We start from the raw sequence: 14,610 nt of genomic DNA on the forward strand, positions 1-14,610 counted from the left end.
CTCTTCTTGTTTGTTCTCATTAAACTTGGGTTAATCTTCGTGACACCCAAGTGACATCATCTGTCTGAGTGAAAGGAAACTTACCAACTTGGTGGGGGATTGTTGGAACTTTATATATAAAGGAATTGCAAGTTGGCAATTTCCTTTGTATCCCACATTGGTGGGGGGAAGAAACTTTTGTGGGTTTATAAGCCTATTCCCTTGGTAAGCCTTCAAAGGCTTTAGTGGATCAAAGGAATGGGCCAAGCCCACGCGCGCGCCTAGCCTAGCCTAGCACTAGCCGACGCCGCGAGTGCGCGAAATGGCGCGATTTAGGCGCACTTTGCACGACGCATCGGGAGCTGAGGAGCTTTTATTTTTGACGAGTTCGGGTCAAGCCGGTTTAACCGATCCGGTCAAATGGTTGACCGCCGTTGACTTCGTGGAGGTCAAGTCAGGGTATTCTAGAAGGATCAGGAAACAGATTGCTTGACGCATCGGTCGCTGAGGAGCTTTTATTTTTGACGAGTTCGAGTCAAGCCGGTTTGACCGATCCGGTCAAATGGTTGACCGCCGTTGACTTCGTGGAGGTCAAGTCAAGGTATTCTAGAAGGATCAGGAAACAGATTGCTTGGAGAGCAAGCTGTCGCCCTAGGGTTTCTGGGGCCGGCTTATGGGGGCCCGTTTGATGCCTTCTAGGGTTACGATACCTATAAATACAGCTCCCTAGGAGCCATATAGACACACACGAAAATCTGAAAGCTCTCCCTCTCTCTGCGTTTTTTCTTCTAGTTTCCGAGTAGTCGCTTTGTGTTTGTCGATTTCCAGTGCTGTTGGAATATTGATCTAGCTGCATTAAATCCTGGGGTTTTACTCTGTTGCTTACAACCAATACAAGCGAAGTAAAAACCTTTAAGGACAGGAATCTGATCTGTGCAGTTGCTTCAAGATCAAGTCAGCAATCAACAGGTCGATTTTACCTTTCTGTCTTGTCTTTAATTCGTCCAATAACAGGACAGTCTTCTTCTATCTTTCTTATAATCGAATCTAATCGAGAATGATAGATCTGGTTTCAGGACGAAACTCGGTAATATAATAATAATAATTGGATCTATTATTCGCAACTAATCGACATATAATTCTCAATATTATTTGTTGGTTTCCTTGCGCGTCTATTAGTTTGTTATTTACAACATATATTACGTTAAAGAATGTTTAGTTGATATATAGTTATGACAAAACCAATATTAATGAATTTATCTATCAATTTGACTCATGACTTTTTACCATTTTTTAACACATGGATGAGAATAAAATCCTTAATATTTGACTTACCCTAGTTTATGACATTCATCGAGTCATGTGGAACATAATCAATAGGGACGGTTTTAGTATAGGGACACGTAGTGGCACGTGCAAATCCTAATTTTTCCGGACATAGTGTAATTTTTTTCGAAATTTTTCTATTTTTTTTCTACTATTATGCAACCTCTGATTTTCTCGTGACAACCCTACTGTAAAATCTTGCATCCGCCTTTGAGAATCAACCCCTTTTATGCATGGTTGATAGAGGTGTTAGTATTTGAAACAAAATAGCTCAAGGTCCTAATTTGAATGCTTAAATGGTTAAAAGGGATGTAACAAATAACTGTAACTACTATACACGATTCAAAAGATCATAAATGTTGATCTATGGGGCTTGTTGGGACATTACACGTTTTGGCGACCCATGAAATGGTCTTGTATGTATGAATGACCCACTCATTCGGCCCAAAATAACTTCAATTTCTTTCTACGTAAATTTTATGTTTCATTTTATTTTTTATTATCTAGTAATTAAAAATCTGAAATCGGAGATTTTTATATAAAATATTTTCTGGTGAGCTTATAAAGTACGATGGATACAATATATTAATCTCTAGGTTATCGTTTACATCCATCCATCCATATGTTCTCCATTAACATGGTTAGTTTTCATGAAATTAAATCACAAACCATTCTTGTTTTTGGTGACACTTAGTTTAAAATGTATTTAACATACTGCCAATGTGCCATTTAAAGCTTATGTAACATTTTTTTATTACATACATATAAAATTCAATATAAAAGGCGGTGACCTAATTTTCATGGAATTCATTGCTGCCCTTTTGTGGTATTGTAAGGTGTTGTTTGATTTTCTGAAGCAAAAATATATGAAGTCTGTAGACCACCTCTGCAACCCTCTGCGGTAGAAGAGGTAGATCAAATGGCTGCAAACTGTAATAAGAAGCGTGTTTGTTTTTTTAATACCTGCATACTGTTGCAGCTATTAAAAAATTAAAACAAACTAATTTTAAAAACCGAAAATAGCTTTTTAATACGTAAAATTTAATAATGTATAACATTTCGGTAAAAATTAATGATAATTCAGTAAAAAATAATGATATTTCAACAAAAAAATAAAGATATTTTAATAAAAAATAATGATAATTCATCAAGAAATTATCATTATTGAATATAAAAAAACGAAAAATAAATTCAACAAGAATAAAGAAAAAAAAATGTGAACTAAAATTTTAACAACATATAATCAAAATTTCAGTAATAAAAAAAAAAGAGACTGGAAGAGGTTGGAAGAGGCAGTACAAGTGTTGCATCAAATAGAGCACACGCAGAGGTTTTTGACACAGAAGATTTCTAAAAAACAAATAGTTGCGAGATGAAAAGTGTTGCATGTTTGCTGCGTCGCACAGTAATAAGAGGTTTGAAGAGGTTTTTTTTTCCATAAAACAAACAACACCTATTGTATATGATTGTGTTATTGAGGCTTCCTCTTTTTAGTTGTTTAGGATCGGGAAAAGTAGAGAAAAGCTTTTAGTTGTTTATTTTGGGGAAAGTCCTTAATGTCCAACTTACTCTCTTCAAAACAATTGTATATTTGTTTACACTAAAGCAATTGTATTTTCTGATTTTGGTTAGATTAATGCTTCACAAGTACATAACAAAGAAAAATCGGTACATAACTACATAATGTTAAAAAAATTACGATTTAAATTATAAAACGAATAGCAATTATATATATATATATATATATATATATATATATATATATATATATATATATATATATATATATATATATATATATATTGGAGTTTCTTGATAAAATGGTAGTGATTCATACAATAACAATTATAGTTTTATGGAATTTAATAATATTATGAAGTCTTTTTAGTTCAACGTATGTTATGCATTTTGTTTTCTTAGGTAATCTCGTTTTCAAAGTGGCCTAATTGTGATCATTTGATATGAAACATTTTAAAATAGAGTTAACCTAAGTTCGAATTTCATATACTTCAATTTTGAGATGACATGTTCAACTTATTTTTTAACCAAAATCATAATTTTTTTAATAGACACAAAACAGCATAATGAGTTTTTGGGATAATGTGTTAGGTCTATACTTTTCTTTTTATTTTAAACTTAAGCATTATATTTGTATTTCAAAATTTTAATAGTCTGTTTTGGTCCCAATATTATTGGGTAAACAATAGGAATATGAGGTCTATAATTAATTTGTAGGTTGACTTCAAGATCTTTGTATCGTTATTTTTTTATGTATCCTTTGTTATCTAACTTTTTGCTAGGTTAATAAAGTTAATGTCCGTTCTAAAAGAAAAAAAATGAGAAAGACTTTAAACTTGTTGGTTGTTGTCTTGTTGAGCTACATCTCATTGCTAATTTTATGCATCCAATTTTTCCATTTTTTTCCATTGTATGTCGGTAAAAGCTAAGTAAAAGATTTTATTAAACACTTACAGATAAATTATAAAGGCTTAGTAAAAAAGCATTAAGTTTTATGCCATATTGTGCAATTCACTCAACCTCATTTGTTACTCGTTTACTGATTGAACCTTAGCTCGTTAATCGTTATGATCAATAGTTGACTTACCTTATAGATGATAATGTCATGCTAAGACCTTCGGCATCTACGAATTGCAAACATACTTGCAAGGCCACCTCATCAATTTGAAATGTCACATATGCTTTGGTCTTTTATCATGACTTGCAAGTTGATCAATTTGAAATGTCACGTATGCTTTGGTTTTTAACCATGACTTGCAAGTTGATTTTTATTATTTTTTTAATCAAATGACATTAATCAGATATCAAAGAATTTGGAACGAATATGAAGAAATCGATGATCAATTTTCTAATATTTGGATTTTTATGTTTTATAATGTTAAATATTTTAATTTGATTTATAGATAATTACAATTATATTATTTTTTATTTATTGTTATATTGATTAGTATTTATGATATTTTTAAATAAAATATTAAATGGTTGGTGAGGTGGTAGTGGAAACCATTTTTGAAAGATAAAAGAGATTATAGTGATATATGATATATTTTAAAGACTAATGGGCATTGCACTTATGTAGATGATTTAAGTAGTTTTGTCATGACATAAAGACCAGGGGAGTGGGCTACGACCTCTACAGTATTTGGGTGTCACCTAGAACGAAACACAGCCCCCTGACCGTGGTATGGGTGCGACGGAGGCCGTATTGCGACTGTGAGAGGGAGCATTTCATCGACGATTTTAATTGGCTCTCGTTTCTGACCGTTGCAAATGGTCGAAGTTTGAAAAAAATATATTTTTTACTAACACTATAAATACAATATCATTTTAACCAAAACATATTTTTATCATCTTTTTCATTCTAAAACCTACAAAAATGTCATCCTTCAAAAAGTTTACCAACCAAAAAACACTCACCATGAAAACCGAACTCCATGATCTTCACTCGATCAATCGGTTTATTTGTCCTGTTTCTACCACTACGACGATATGCTTCCCTGTTTTCCACAACATATCCAACAACCACAACGGCCTACATAACCACTTCCACAAACACAATCACAACCACAACTCGACCCATATTTTGATCATTTTGATTTTGATTCTCAACTGGAGTTTGTTTCACAAACACAACCTGAATTTTTTCCACAAACACAATCAAAACCACAAACACCCACTTCCGAATCCGAACCCGAATTTTTTCCACAAACTTAACCCTTACAACCATGAAATAAAATAAAAGAGAAGGCGGAATCTAAAATGTAGAAGCCTCAAGAAGTGTTAGTATTAGCACAATTATCGATTGACGTTTCAGAAGATGGGAGCGGACAAAAAGCATGATCGTTTTTTGATGCACGTTAGAGCTGGGTTCCACAAAGGAATTAACCTACAATCATATCGTTCTAAACATCAAGTTTACTCGAAATGGGGAAAAATGAACAAAGAAGTCATGTTTTTTAACGATTTGTATAACATGAAACGACAATGGAAAAACGGTGAAAGTGACGATGTGATTTTGGAGAAAACTTTTAACATTTACCAAAAAGAGCAAAAGAAGACTTTCAAGTTTTTTGAAGTTTGGAATCACTCAAAGGCAACAAAAAATGGCAAAATCAAAAAACAATTGACGAGCACATCGATAGTGGATCAAAACGGTCAAGAACTTTAGAATCCGAGCACATCGATGTGTGTGTGTTTTTTTTAAGTCGTAGGTTTAAGCTTTCTAGTTTTTTATTTCCTAGTTTCCTAAGATTTTTTTTTAATTTCATTTTACTTTTTTTAAAGTAATGTAATAGTCTTAAACCCTACTTTTGTGGCAATAAATTACATGTTCCAGAATAGGCTTACCATGTAGCAATAGCATGTGTCTCCTAAAGAAAGAGGAAGGATCAATGGTGGGAGTTTGAACCTTCTTCCTCTTCTTTTATATATATATATATATATATATATATATATATATATATATATATATATATATATATATATATATATATATATATATATATATATATATATATATATATATATAGGGTGATGCCCAAAGGCTCGTCCAGTCGTCTAATAATATATTCCTTTTTGGTTAGTTACAATTTAAAAAATAAAGATAAAAGATGAAAAAGTAAAGGCGAGACTATGTATAATCCAATCAAAACTATTTAATCAACTAATTTGATTTTACCTAGAGTGAATTGTCCTACCGACTGTCACTAATTGACAAAACTGGACCTTATAATATTCAAATTTTAGTCCATATTATCGTAAGGGAAGTTTAGCTAGTCATAATTTTATTTTATTTTTTGTTTTTAAGCGAAAATTATTAGCAACGGATCTTTTTTTCAACTATGGCATACTAGTAAACTAGTAATGTTTGAATTGATTGGACAATTTATGGCTTTGCAAACACAAACCACCAAACAATTATCGTCTTTTATTAAATACATGACGAATTTTGATCTTGACATTTTCTTGTAGTCATTCTCTACCCCCTTATCTAGATTTTCATAGTTAGCATCAACTAATTATTTGAACGTTTGATGTTGAAATATATCTTTTTTTTATTTTTTGTCTCACTTTGACATTTAATACGGTAAAATACATTGAATTATTTATATGCTTGTACAACTAATACAACGATTAGAACCAACGGTGAGGAAGTAAGCAAGCTTATAATATTAATTAAAAAAGTTTATAACGTAAAGATATTTTTAATTTTTTATGTACATGATGTCAACACGATATATCATTATGAACTCTTGGTTGATAACCAAGCAATGTAACAATGAGTAGAAACTAGACCAAGTTGTTTGCCGACTTTTCTATTTAACAATTAATAATGATTATATTTACCTCTCTGTTTTCAACTTTTAATTTATGTAATTATTTTAATTAAAGTTATAAAACATTTTTTCGTCGATATGATTGGTTATTATTATTATTATTATTATTATTATTATTATTATTATTATTATTATTATTAGTAACAATTTAATCAAAACATAAAATAACTTTGAGTGAAAACTATCAATAATTTACAAAGAAATATCGAATTTTAATTATAAAAATATTGACGATGTGGCCACATGCATAGAGAATTCTGGAATAGTAACCTTTTATGGAAAAGTTTGTTTGATGAAGAACATTTAAGAGCAATGAAGAACAAACAATACTCAATAGTCGATATAAATCAAAGATTGAAATTTTATATATATGATCACATAGCAAAATACTCCTCATCCGGAGCTTGATCCTTTATATAAAACGAAAAAACCAAGCCCTCAACATCATCATTATCATCCATCATCAGTCATCTTCATCATACATATGATGATGATATGATTGATCATTGGATCACAATTTCAAAAAATTGAGAGAGAGGAATTTAATTAATTATACACTATACACTACCCTATGAACTGAATCTCACACATATTATCAACTCCCTCGTTTTCTGAATCTTTATTCATGGATGATCCAAATGCAATCCTATGTACGTATCCAATCGGATCCCAAATTGGCTGTTTTCATTTCTCTGGTTTAATTTATGTAGCGAACCTTCTAGAAGAAGAAGAACCACCGAACATTTGATCTAGAAGGACGACGAGGGCCATAGCAACGCTGGAATCAATCTCAGGCTGTACAACCAAGCGGAAGACATCTCCGCCAAACGCAACCCCTGCCACCGCTTCCTTCCGTTTAATCTCAGCAACGCGCCGCCGCTTGTCGTCATACACAACGCAACTCCTCTGTGTGTAAGACCCTTCGATCTCGTAAGCCACGTTCTTCTTGTTGCCATTAATCCTCGGTGATCCTGATCCCGATCCCGATCCTGTAAAGCTTACATGCGCCAAGGACTTGGAGTTGAGAAAATTAACATGTTTCGTCACCGAGAAACGGGGATTTACCGTCGTCTCGCCGTCGTATATCAGCCAACTATCCGTTAGGGTTAACCTCTGTTGGATTAATGAATGAATGAATTAATATATATTTCAGAACTCAATCGATCAAAATTAGGAATCCTATTAGTATATGTATACATACCTTTCGGCGGATGGTGTGGAGAGAGTGGCCGGAGGCATCCATGAGAACAATCTCGGCCTTGTTAGCGTTGGCGTAGTTGTCGAGTCGAAAGACGAGGTTTCCCGTGGTGTCGAAGACGGTGAATCCATCGCAACTGAAGAGCAGAGATTTCTTCCACACGGTGAGGACGGTGGAGGATTGTGTAACTAATCGCGGTCGATCGGAAGGAAAAAGAGGCGGAAGTGGAACAACAGATTTAGGGTATACTTTTGTCATCACTCCGATTACTAATAACGATTCTCTGTGTAAAAAGATGAGAGAGAGAGAGAGAGAGAGAGAGAGAGAGAGAGAGAGATGTTGTGTTTTTGGGTGGGTGGGTATTTGATAGGAGTTGAAGGTGGTGGTTAAGGGGTCTTTATACTCTCAACAGAAATCTATGTTTTCAAGAATCACGAAAATGCCACCGGGAAGTGGAAAGAATGGAAAAGCCAAGTTTGTAAAATGAATCAAGTTTCAACCGCTCGCTATACTTGGCCCTTGCAATTGCAAACATCAATTGACATTCCCTCCAGAATCTTGCACTTTAAAAAGGCTTTTCTTTTAAAATTTTATTTTTGATGCCTATGCAATATATAGCGTTCATCTCATTTTTTGTCACAAACATCACCAAATTATTATTTATGTCACCAAAGTTTTAAAGATAAGTTATCAAACAATTATACCATTAATATCATTCGTACAAGAGTCTAATGATTAAAGTGCAAAATTCTATATTATAAGTCAAATTTTCAAACCCTTGAATGTTAGAAGTATTATTAGATGTTTGTTTTTCAGAAACAAAAAGTCTGAAGACCAAATCTGTATATCTCGGCAGTATAAAACGTGAATCAAAAACCTGTGTAATATGCAAAAAAAAAATGTTTTTAAAGTATTAGTTTATACGAAAATGCCCTCAGAAAATTCAAATAAACTATTTTTAAAGTATTAGTTTATACATTTATCTATCATTCTCGTATCATTTTTCTAAAGTATTAGTTTACAAATTTATTTTTCATTCTCTTGTTGCCATGTGGTAGTCTCAGAAAATTTTCTCTATTAATTTGGTTTCTAAAATTCAAATAAATCATGATATATATTAGATTTGAAAATTAAAATTTGAAATAGTTTAATTGAGATTTTTTAATATATACTTACTTTTTTCTTTAAACACCATTAAATAATTAAATTAAAATTTATGGATTTGTAACCAATTTAAATATTTTAGAAATTTATATGTTGAGTGAGCGCCACAATGACGAGTCTTATTTCATGCTTATCGTGGACTTTTCCAATGCTTTTAGCCTTGTTGAAACATCCCAAAAATACAGTCTAAAAATTTCGTTTTAAATCATTAATAAAACCATAATTATCATTAAATATGTAAAAATCATAAATTGTGTATCTCAAGAATATCATATCATCTGCCAAAATATATCATAGTATAAACATCTCATGCTGAACAAATGGTGTGTGCAAACCATCCCGAGCTCCTCTTTTGAAAACCGAAGTACGTGAAACCAAAACTAAAAACCTTAAGTACGAAGCTTAGTGAGTCTCTGTGACAGATTGTAGCGTGATAGTTGTACATAGAACTATATTGGGTTTGACAAACTCACACCTTAACTACATGCAACAGTTAGACCGGCAGGTAATGTCATAACATTTCTGACGCCTAAAGAACGTCGTTTCAGGTTAACTAGGTCATAGCATGGTTATAATAGCTCACATAAAGTATTAAAAAACATAGGAATTTACGGGAATTTCATTGAAATTAAAAGAGTTTATGTTGATTTAAACTTGCACTATTTACTATAAGTAAGAAATGTTACTTATACATGTTGGTCTCTGGATATAAGACTACATTACACATTTTAAGGATAATATCGGATTTTTCTGGAACAAACATTACATTTACAAGAGAAAGGCTTTTATCAAGTTAAAACAAAAGCTTATGAACTCACCAACCTTTGTGTTGACACTTTTTCAAACAACTTGTATTCTTAGGAAATCACTAAACAGGTAATCAAGTGCATTTTGAGGATGGGACGTTAAGGCGTCAAACATTTCACATTTTGACAATATATTGTAATTGATTTGGAAACATGTAATTCATACAATGTTGTAACTCTTTCAATTATATATATGTTGGTTGTATTTGCTTGAATTACTACTGCAATTGTGGTTATGATACTATACATGAAGTCCTCCACCCCCGGACGTTTCCGCCATCCTTGGTTTGGGGTGTGACAGATTGGTATTAGAGCACGGTTTATAGTGAATTAACTATATCAAACCACATAAGATATACAAACTATAAACACATTTGGGACTAAAAGTCTATGGTTTTAAAACATTTTAATGGGTTATACTTTTAGAAAACAAATAGTTTTCTCGTTTAAAGTATACATACATGCATTACGTGCTCGCGTAGTGTCATAACTAGGAGAACATAAAGTAAAAAAAGAGGAGTTGTACACTATGAATATGCCTTAGTATATGTGAATAGAGTCTGAGAGGGATATAGCCCGATCAACTATATATGTCCGAGAAGTAATTTACGCATACTAGGGGATAGTCGTAGTGGGAAACAAATCTAATAACCTAACTTCACTCTACAAAGAACGCTCTAAGAACCAAATCTAAACATTTAAAATACTATAGGAGTATTTGTATGATTGCTATACCACAATATTATTATTATCAACCGTTACATGCTACTTACACCCCTATTCTTGCACAGACGACATGGCAAGATTTCATCTGCCAGGAGACCCATACTTTCCCACTCAGCGAAATGTCGGATGGATTGAAGAAGAGCACGATAACCAATCAAAGAAGATCCCGAAGAGGATCCGGAGGAGGAACCCGAAGAGGATCCCGAAAAGGAATCCGAGGAAGAACCAGAGGAAGAAGAAGAAGAGGAAGACTTCGAGGTAGACATGGATGAGGACGAGAGTGAAGAAGAACCAAAAGTCTTCAACCCTCCTTACATCGCTAGGGTACCTACAAACCGCTTTGGCTACAACGGGCTTGAGCCCCGTTGGGCAACAACGATTGAGAGGTGGAGCCGACAACAACGCCAACGGTCACCATATGGTAACCAACGTGGTTACTACGACCTCAGCCACGGGGGACCGGCCGATAGAGCCATACCAGTCATGACTCGATAGATAGAGATTATGGATGATCGCGGTAGGATGATGACCAATCAGGTCCGAGAGCTAAGTGTCATCATAGAGTCAACCACTTCTCGCACCAGAGATCTGGAATGAGACTCCCACTACAAAGACCAACTAATTCAGGACCTTCTCGCTGCTCGAGCAGAAGCAAGGGAGTATCGAGAAAGATACATGGCGCTCGAGGAGAGAATGATTGCCACCGAACGGAGATTGGCAGAACTACAAGGCGCATCGACATCATCCCAGGCTCCATCAGGGAAGGATCGTCATGAGTAGAACTCATTACTGCTCACACATCTTCGTAGTATAGGTTTTCGAGCATGCGTTGGTGCTACTCTTTTGTATGTAGGTTGAACCTGCGACTAAGTGATTACACTATTCACAGGGATTTTGTGCTGTCAAAACTATCTTTTACATTGATGTAATGTAGACCCTTGTGAGGTAAAATTTTCTCAGAACAATATGTACTAAAAGCTTATCAATGAATTTAGCATGCATTTTACTTCATTGGATGTTGACATGAGATTTTACTATGTGGTATTACAAACAATTTACAACTAATAACTCTAAGATTTTTAAGTGTACCTATTGTTATGTGTAATTAAAGAAGTAATCGACCTAGAAATGGTGAGTCCGCCTTAGGACCTGTTCCTTGTTTGGTTGTACACTTAGGGCGGACTCATTAGTATCAACAGCTTATTAAAATTTTAATTACACATAACTGGGGCACATCGAGTGAATCTTAGGAGTGGTTCATACGCGGAACCAAACACATGACTCTGTTTGAGTCACCACTATTTAATTCATAAGTTTAATTGCATAAACTTTTTCTATGAATTACTTGCTAATACAATAAAGTCGGGATATAATACAAATGAGATAAAAAAAAAAAAAAAAAGTAACACTCGACTCGTATTTTTACTATTGAGGTCTTACCGACTTGTCATCTTAAAACTTGTGACAGAACAATGCCACCAAGGAAAAGACCAAGACCTTCCAGCAGCGCAGCACCACCTCCTCCGCTGCCGCCACCACAATTTGATCCAACAATGTTCCAGGCTACAGTAACAGTAGTTGTGGTGGCAACTATGTCGCAAATCGGCACTAATGGCAATGGTGGATCTGGATCTGGTGCTACACCCTCTAACCAGGGTGACAGTTCGGGGCACACAAAGGAATGCACCTGCAAGGATTTCACAAATGGGAAACCCGATACCTTCGATGGGAGCGGGGGCGTCATCACACTGATGCAATGGTTCGAAAGTACCGAAGCAGTCTTTAAAATTTGTGCTTGTCCCGAATCAAGCAAGGTCAAGTATGCAACATTCACTTTCACTGGTAGGGCTCTCACTTGGTGGAATGGCCGAGTTAAATCACTTACCCCGTAGTGGCTAACTCCATAAGCTGGGAAGACTTGAAAGCATTGATGCTAAAGGAGTATTGCCTAAGGGGCGAGATACAAAAACTCAAAGAAGAACTCTGGAACCTCAAAATGTCGGGCACAGATCTTGAAACTTACATTGCCCGGTTCAATGAGCTAGCACTCCTCTGTCCAACAATGGTCACTCCAGAGGGGAAAAAGGTGGAACGATACCTCTAGGGACTGTCATCCTAGATTCAAGATAGTGTACTGGCCTTGAAACCCGCTACCTTTGAAAGTGCTAAGGAATTGGCACAACAACTTATCGATCACATGGCCAGCCGTGGTACCGTGATCGCCACCACCGACCAAGCAAAATGAGGGAACAACAAGAGGAAGTTCTGGAACAATAGAAAGAAGAAACCGACACAGGATCCCACCAAGAAGCAACAGACCGTGGCTGTCCGTGCTACCACTACTGCTACCACTCCAGCACCACCTAAACAATATGCTGGAACTCTCCCTAAGTGCAACTTCCACCACACTGGTGCTTGTCGGGAAATGCACTGCAAAAACTGTGATAGAAGGGGGGGGGGGGGTCTAAGGGCATAAAGTTTGCACCTTTATGTCCTCACAGCCTCTCTAGGCACTAGATCTAGAAGAGTAACTCTTGGGTCGATCCTTACCTACAAGCTAATCTTGGACCAAAAACCCACATAAAGTGGTCATAAATAGATCTAAGAAGAGAATGATCAAGTTTGAGGCTTTATTACCAGAAAATGCAGCTAAAGGGATGAAACTTCTGGATCTACTGTTTCTCTCTTGAGTCCTCTAATTTCTTCCAAAAGCTTCAAAGGCACAAATAACACTCAAAAATGGCTCAAACACTCAAAAAGCATTCTAGGGTTTCGTAGCTAAGGGTTTGGGACAAGGAGGCTACAAATGAGGCTAAAAGGGTGGGGCTTAAGGTGTTTAAATAGGGTGCAAAACCCCGAAATTAGGGTTTCACCCTGACTAAGCTACTCGCCGAGTAGATCACTTAAACCCCGCGCATAGTTTGCCTTCCACTCGAAGAGTTAGGGCTACCAACTCGTTGAGTCCTTCTCTCAAATAAATAAATAATCAAATTAAATGCGTACCACGGAACCGAGTGTTACATTCACCTCCCATTATAGGGTTCGACGTCCCTATTGAACACATCAACCCGTGCCCTAGATCTGATACCATTTGTAACATCCCCCTCTGACACGTATCACAATATTGTCCGCTTTGGGCCAGTCGGTACGAGGACTCCCTAGGGGGTCACCCATCCCGGTACTACTCCCGCCCGATCATGCTTAACTACAGAGTTCTTATGGGATCTGTTGTCCTCACGACTTTAAAACACGTTGTGACAATGAAGGTATTCACACCCCTTTTGAGGAAATGTTTCGTTCTCCTTTCAATTTCGAAAAGATAATTATAACATGTTAGAACTTAAAGTTGCTTCAAAAGCATATCTTTAGTACCAAACGTTTAACATAGGAACATCAATAAGTTTTGTAGATGATATTGTGAATATTATAAGAAATGTGAGAAATTTCATGTAAACATACACAATAAAAAACTATTATTAAATAATTATTTTAATTTAACAAAATGTATTATATATATTTCTTAGATAAGATACGAGAATTTTTCTTCCTTATAATTTCTTCTTGAGATCTAAAAGAGTATCAAAATCCATGAAACGGATGGCTGTTATCATTATATCTTTGTTTACAACAGTAAAAATGAGTTGTTTATTTTAATGATTGTGAAAGGGCTAATAAAAAACGAAAATTTTGTTGAGAAGTATATATGTAAATGAAGCCGTCCCACCAAATTATCTCCTCCTTTCTGGGATACCACCTCTTCACCGCAAACTCATCAACAGCCACAAGTTTCTTTCTTTCTTTAATATTTCCTCCTTTGTTTCCATAATAAAAATATGTTATCTTCCCTCAAATATCTAACATTTTTTAATTTGTCCATTTTTGTTAGTTTATAGTTTTTATTCAATCCAGAAAAATGAGTATCATCTCATGGAGCCCAAAAGAGACATACACATCTTCTAAGTAAGCTGCATTTTAATGCAAGCATATCTTGAAAAGATTTATATGCTATTTAAGGGGTAAAAATTTAATAAATAGTTACGATCAAAATATATCATAG

The 14,610-nt window shown here is 34.9% G+C and overlaps 1 protein-coding gene across 1 annotated transcript; it reads right to left on the minus strand.

The window, feature by feature from the left end:
* Window positions 1-7,002: 7,002 nt before the first annotated feature.
* On the minus strand, window positions 7,003-8,237 carry LOC145018182 (LURP-one-like protein (DUF567)). Its single transcript, XM_078976092.1, has 2 exons — window positions 7,861-8,237; window positions 7,003-7,772 (listed from the first exon to the last, which is right to left on the minus strand). Exons 1-2 carry the CDS (start codon window positions 8,113-8,115, stop codon window positions 7,362-7,364), a joined length of 666 nt encoding a protein of 221 aa, XP_078832218.1. The 5' UTR covers window positions 8,116-8,237; the 3' UTR covers window positions 7,003-7,361.
* Window positions 8,238-14,610: the final 6,373 nt, after the last annotated feature.

The sequence above is a fragment of the Lactuca saligna genome, chromosome 9, assembly GCF_052625555.1.
Source record: "Lactuca saligna cultivar CGN05327 chromosome 9, ASM5262555v1, whole genome shotgun sequence".
Taxonomy (NCBI): Eukaryota; Viridiplantae; Streptophyta; class Magnoliopsida; order Asterales; family Asteraceae; genus Lactuca; species Lactuca saligna.

Coding starts and splice junctions, on each gene's coding strand:
- LOC145018182 (XM_078976092.1), bottom strand. CDS start 8,115: ATGACAAAAGTATACCCTAAATCTGTTGTTCCACTTCCGCCTCTTTTT. Junction 7,773..7,860: donor TCCACACCATCCGCCGAAAG/GTATGTATACAT, acceptor TTAATCCAACAG/AGGTTAACCCTAACGGATAG.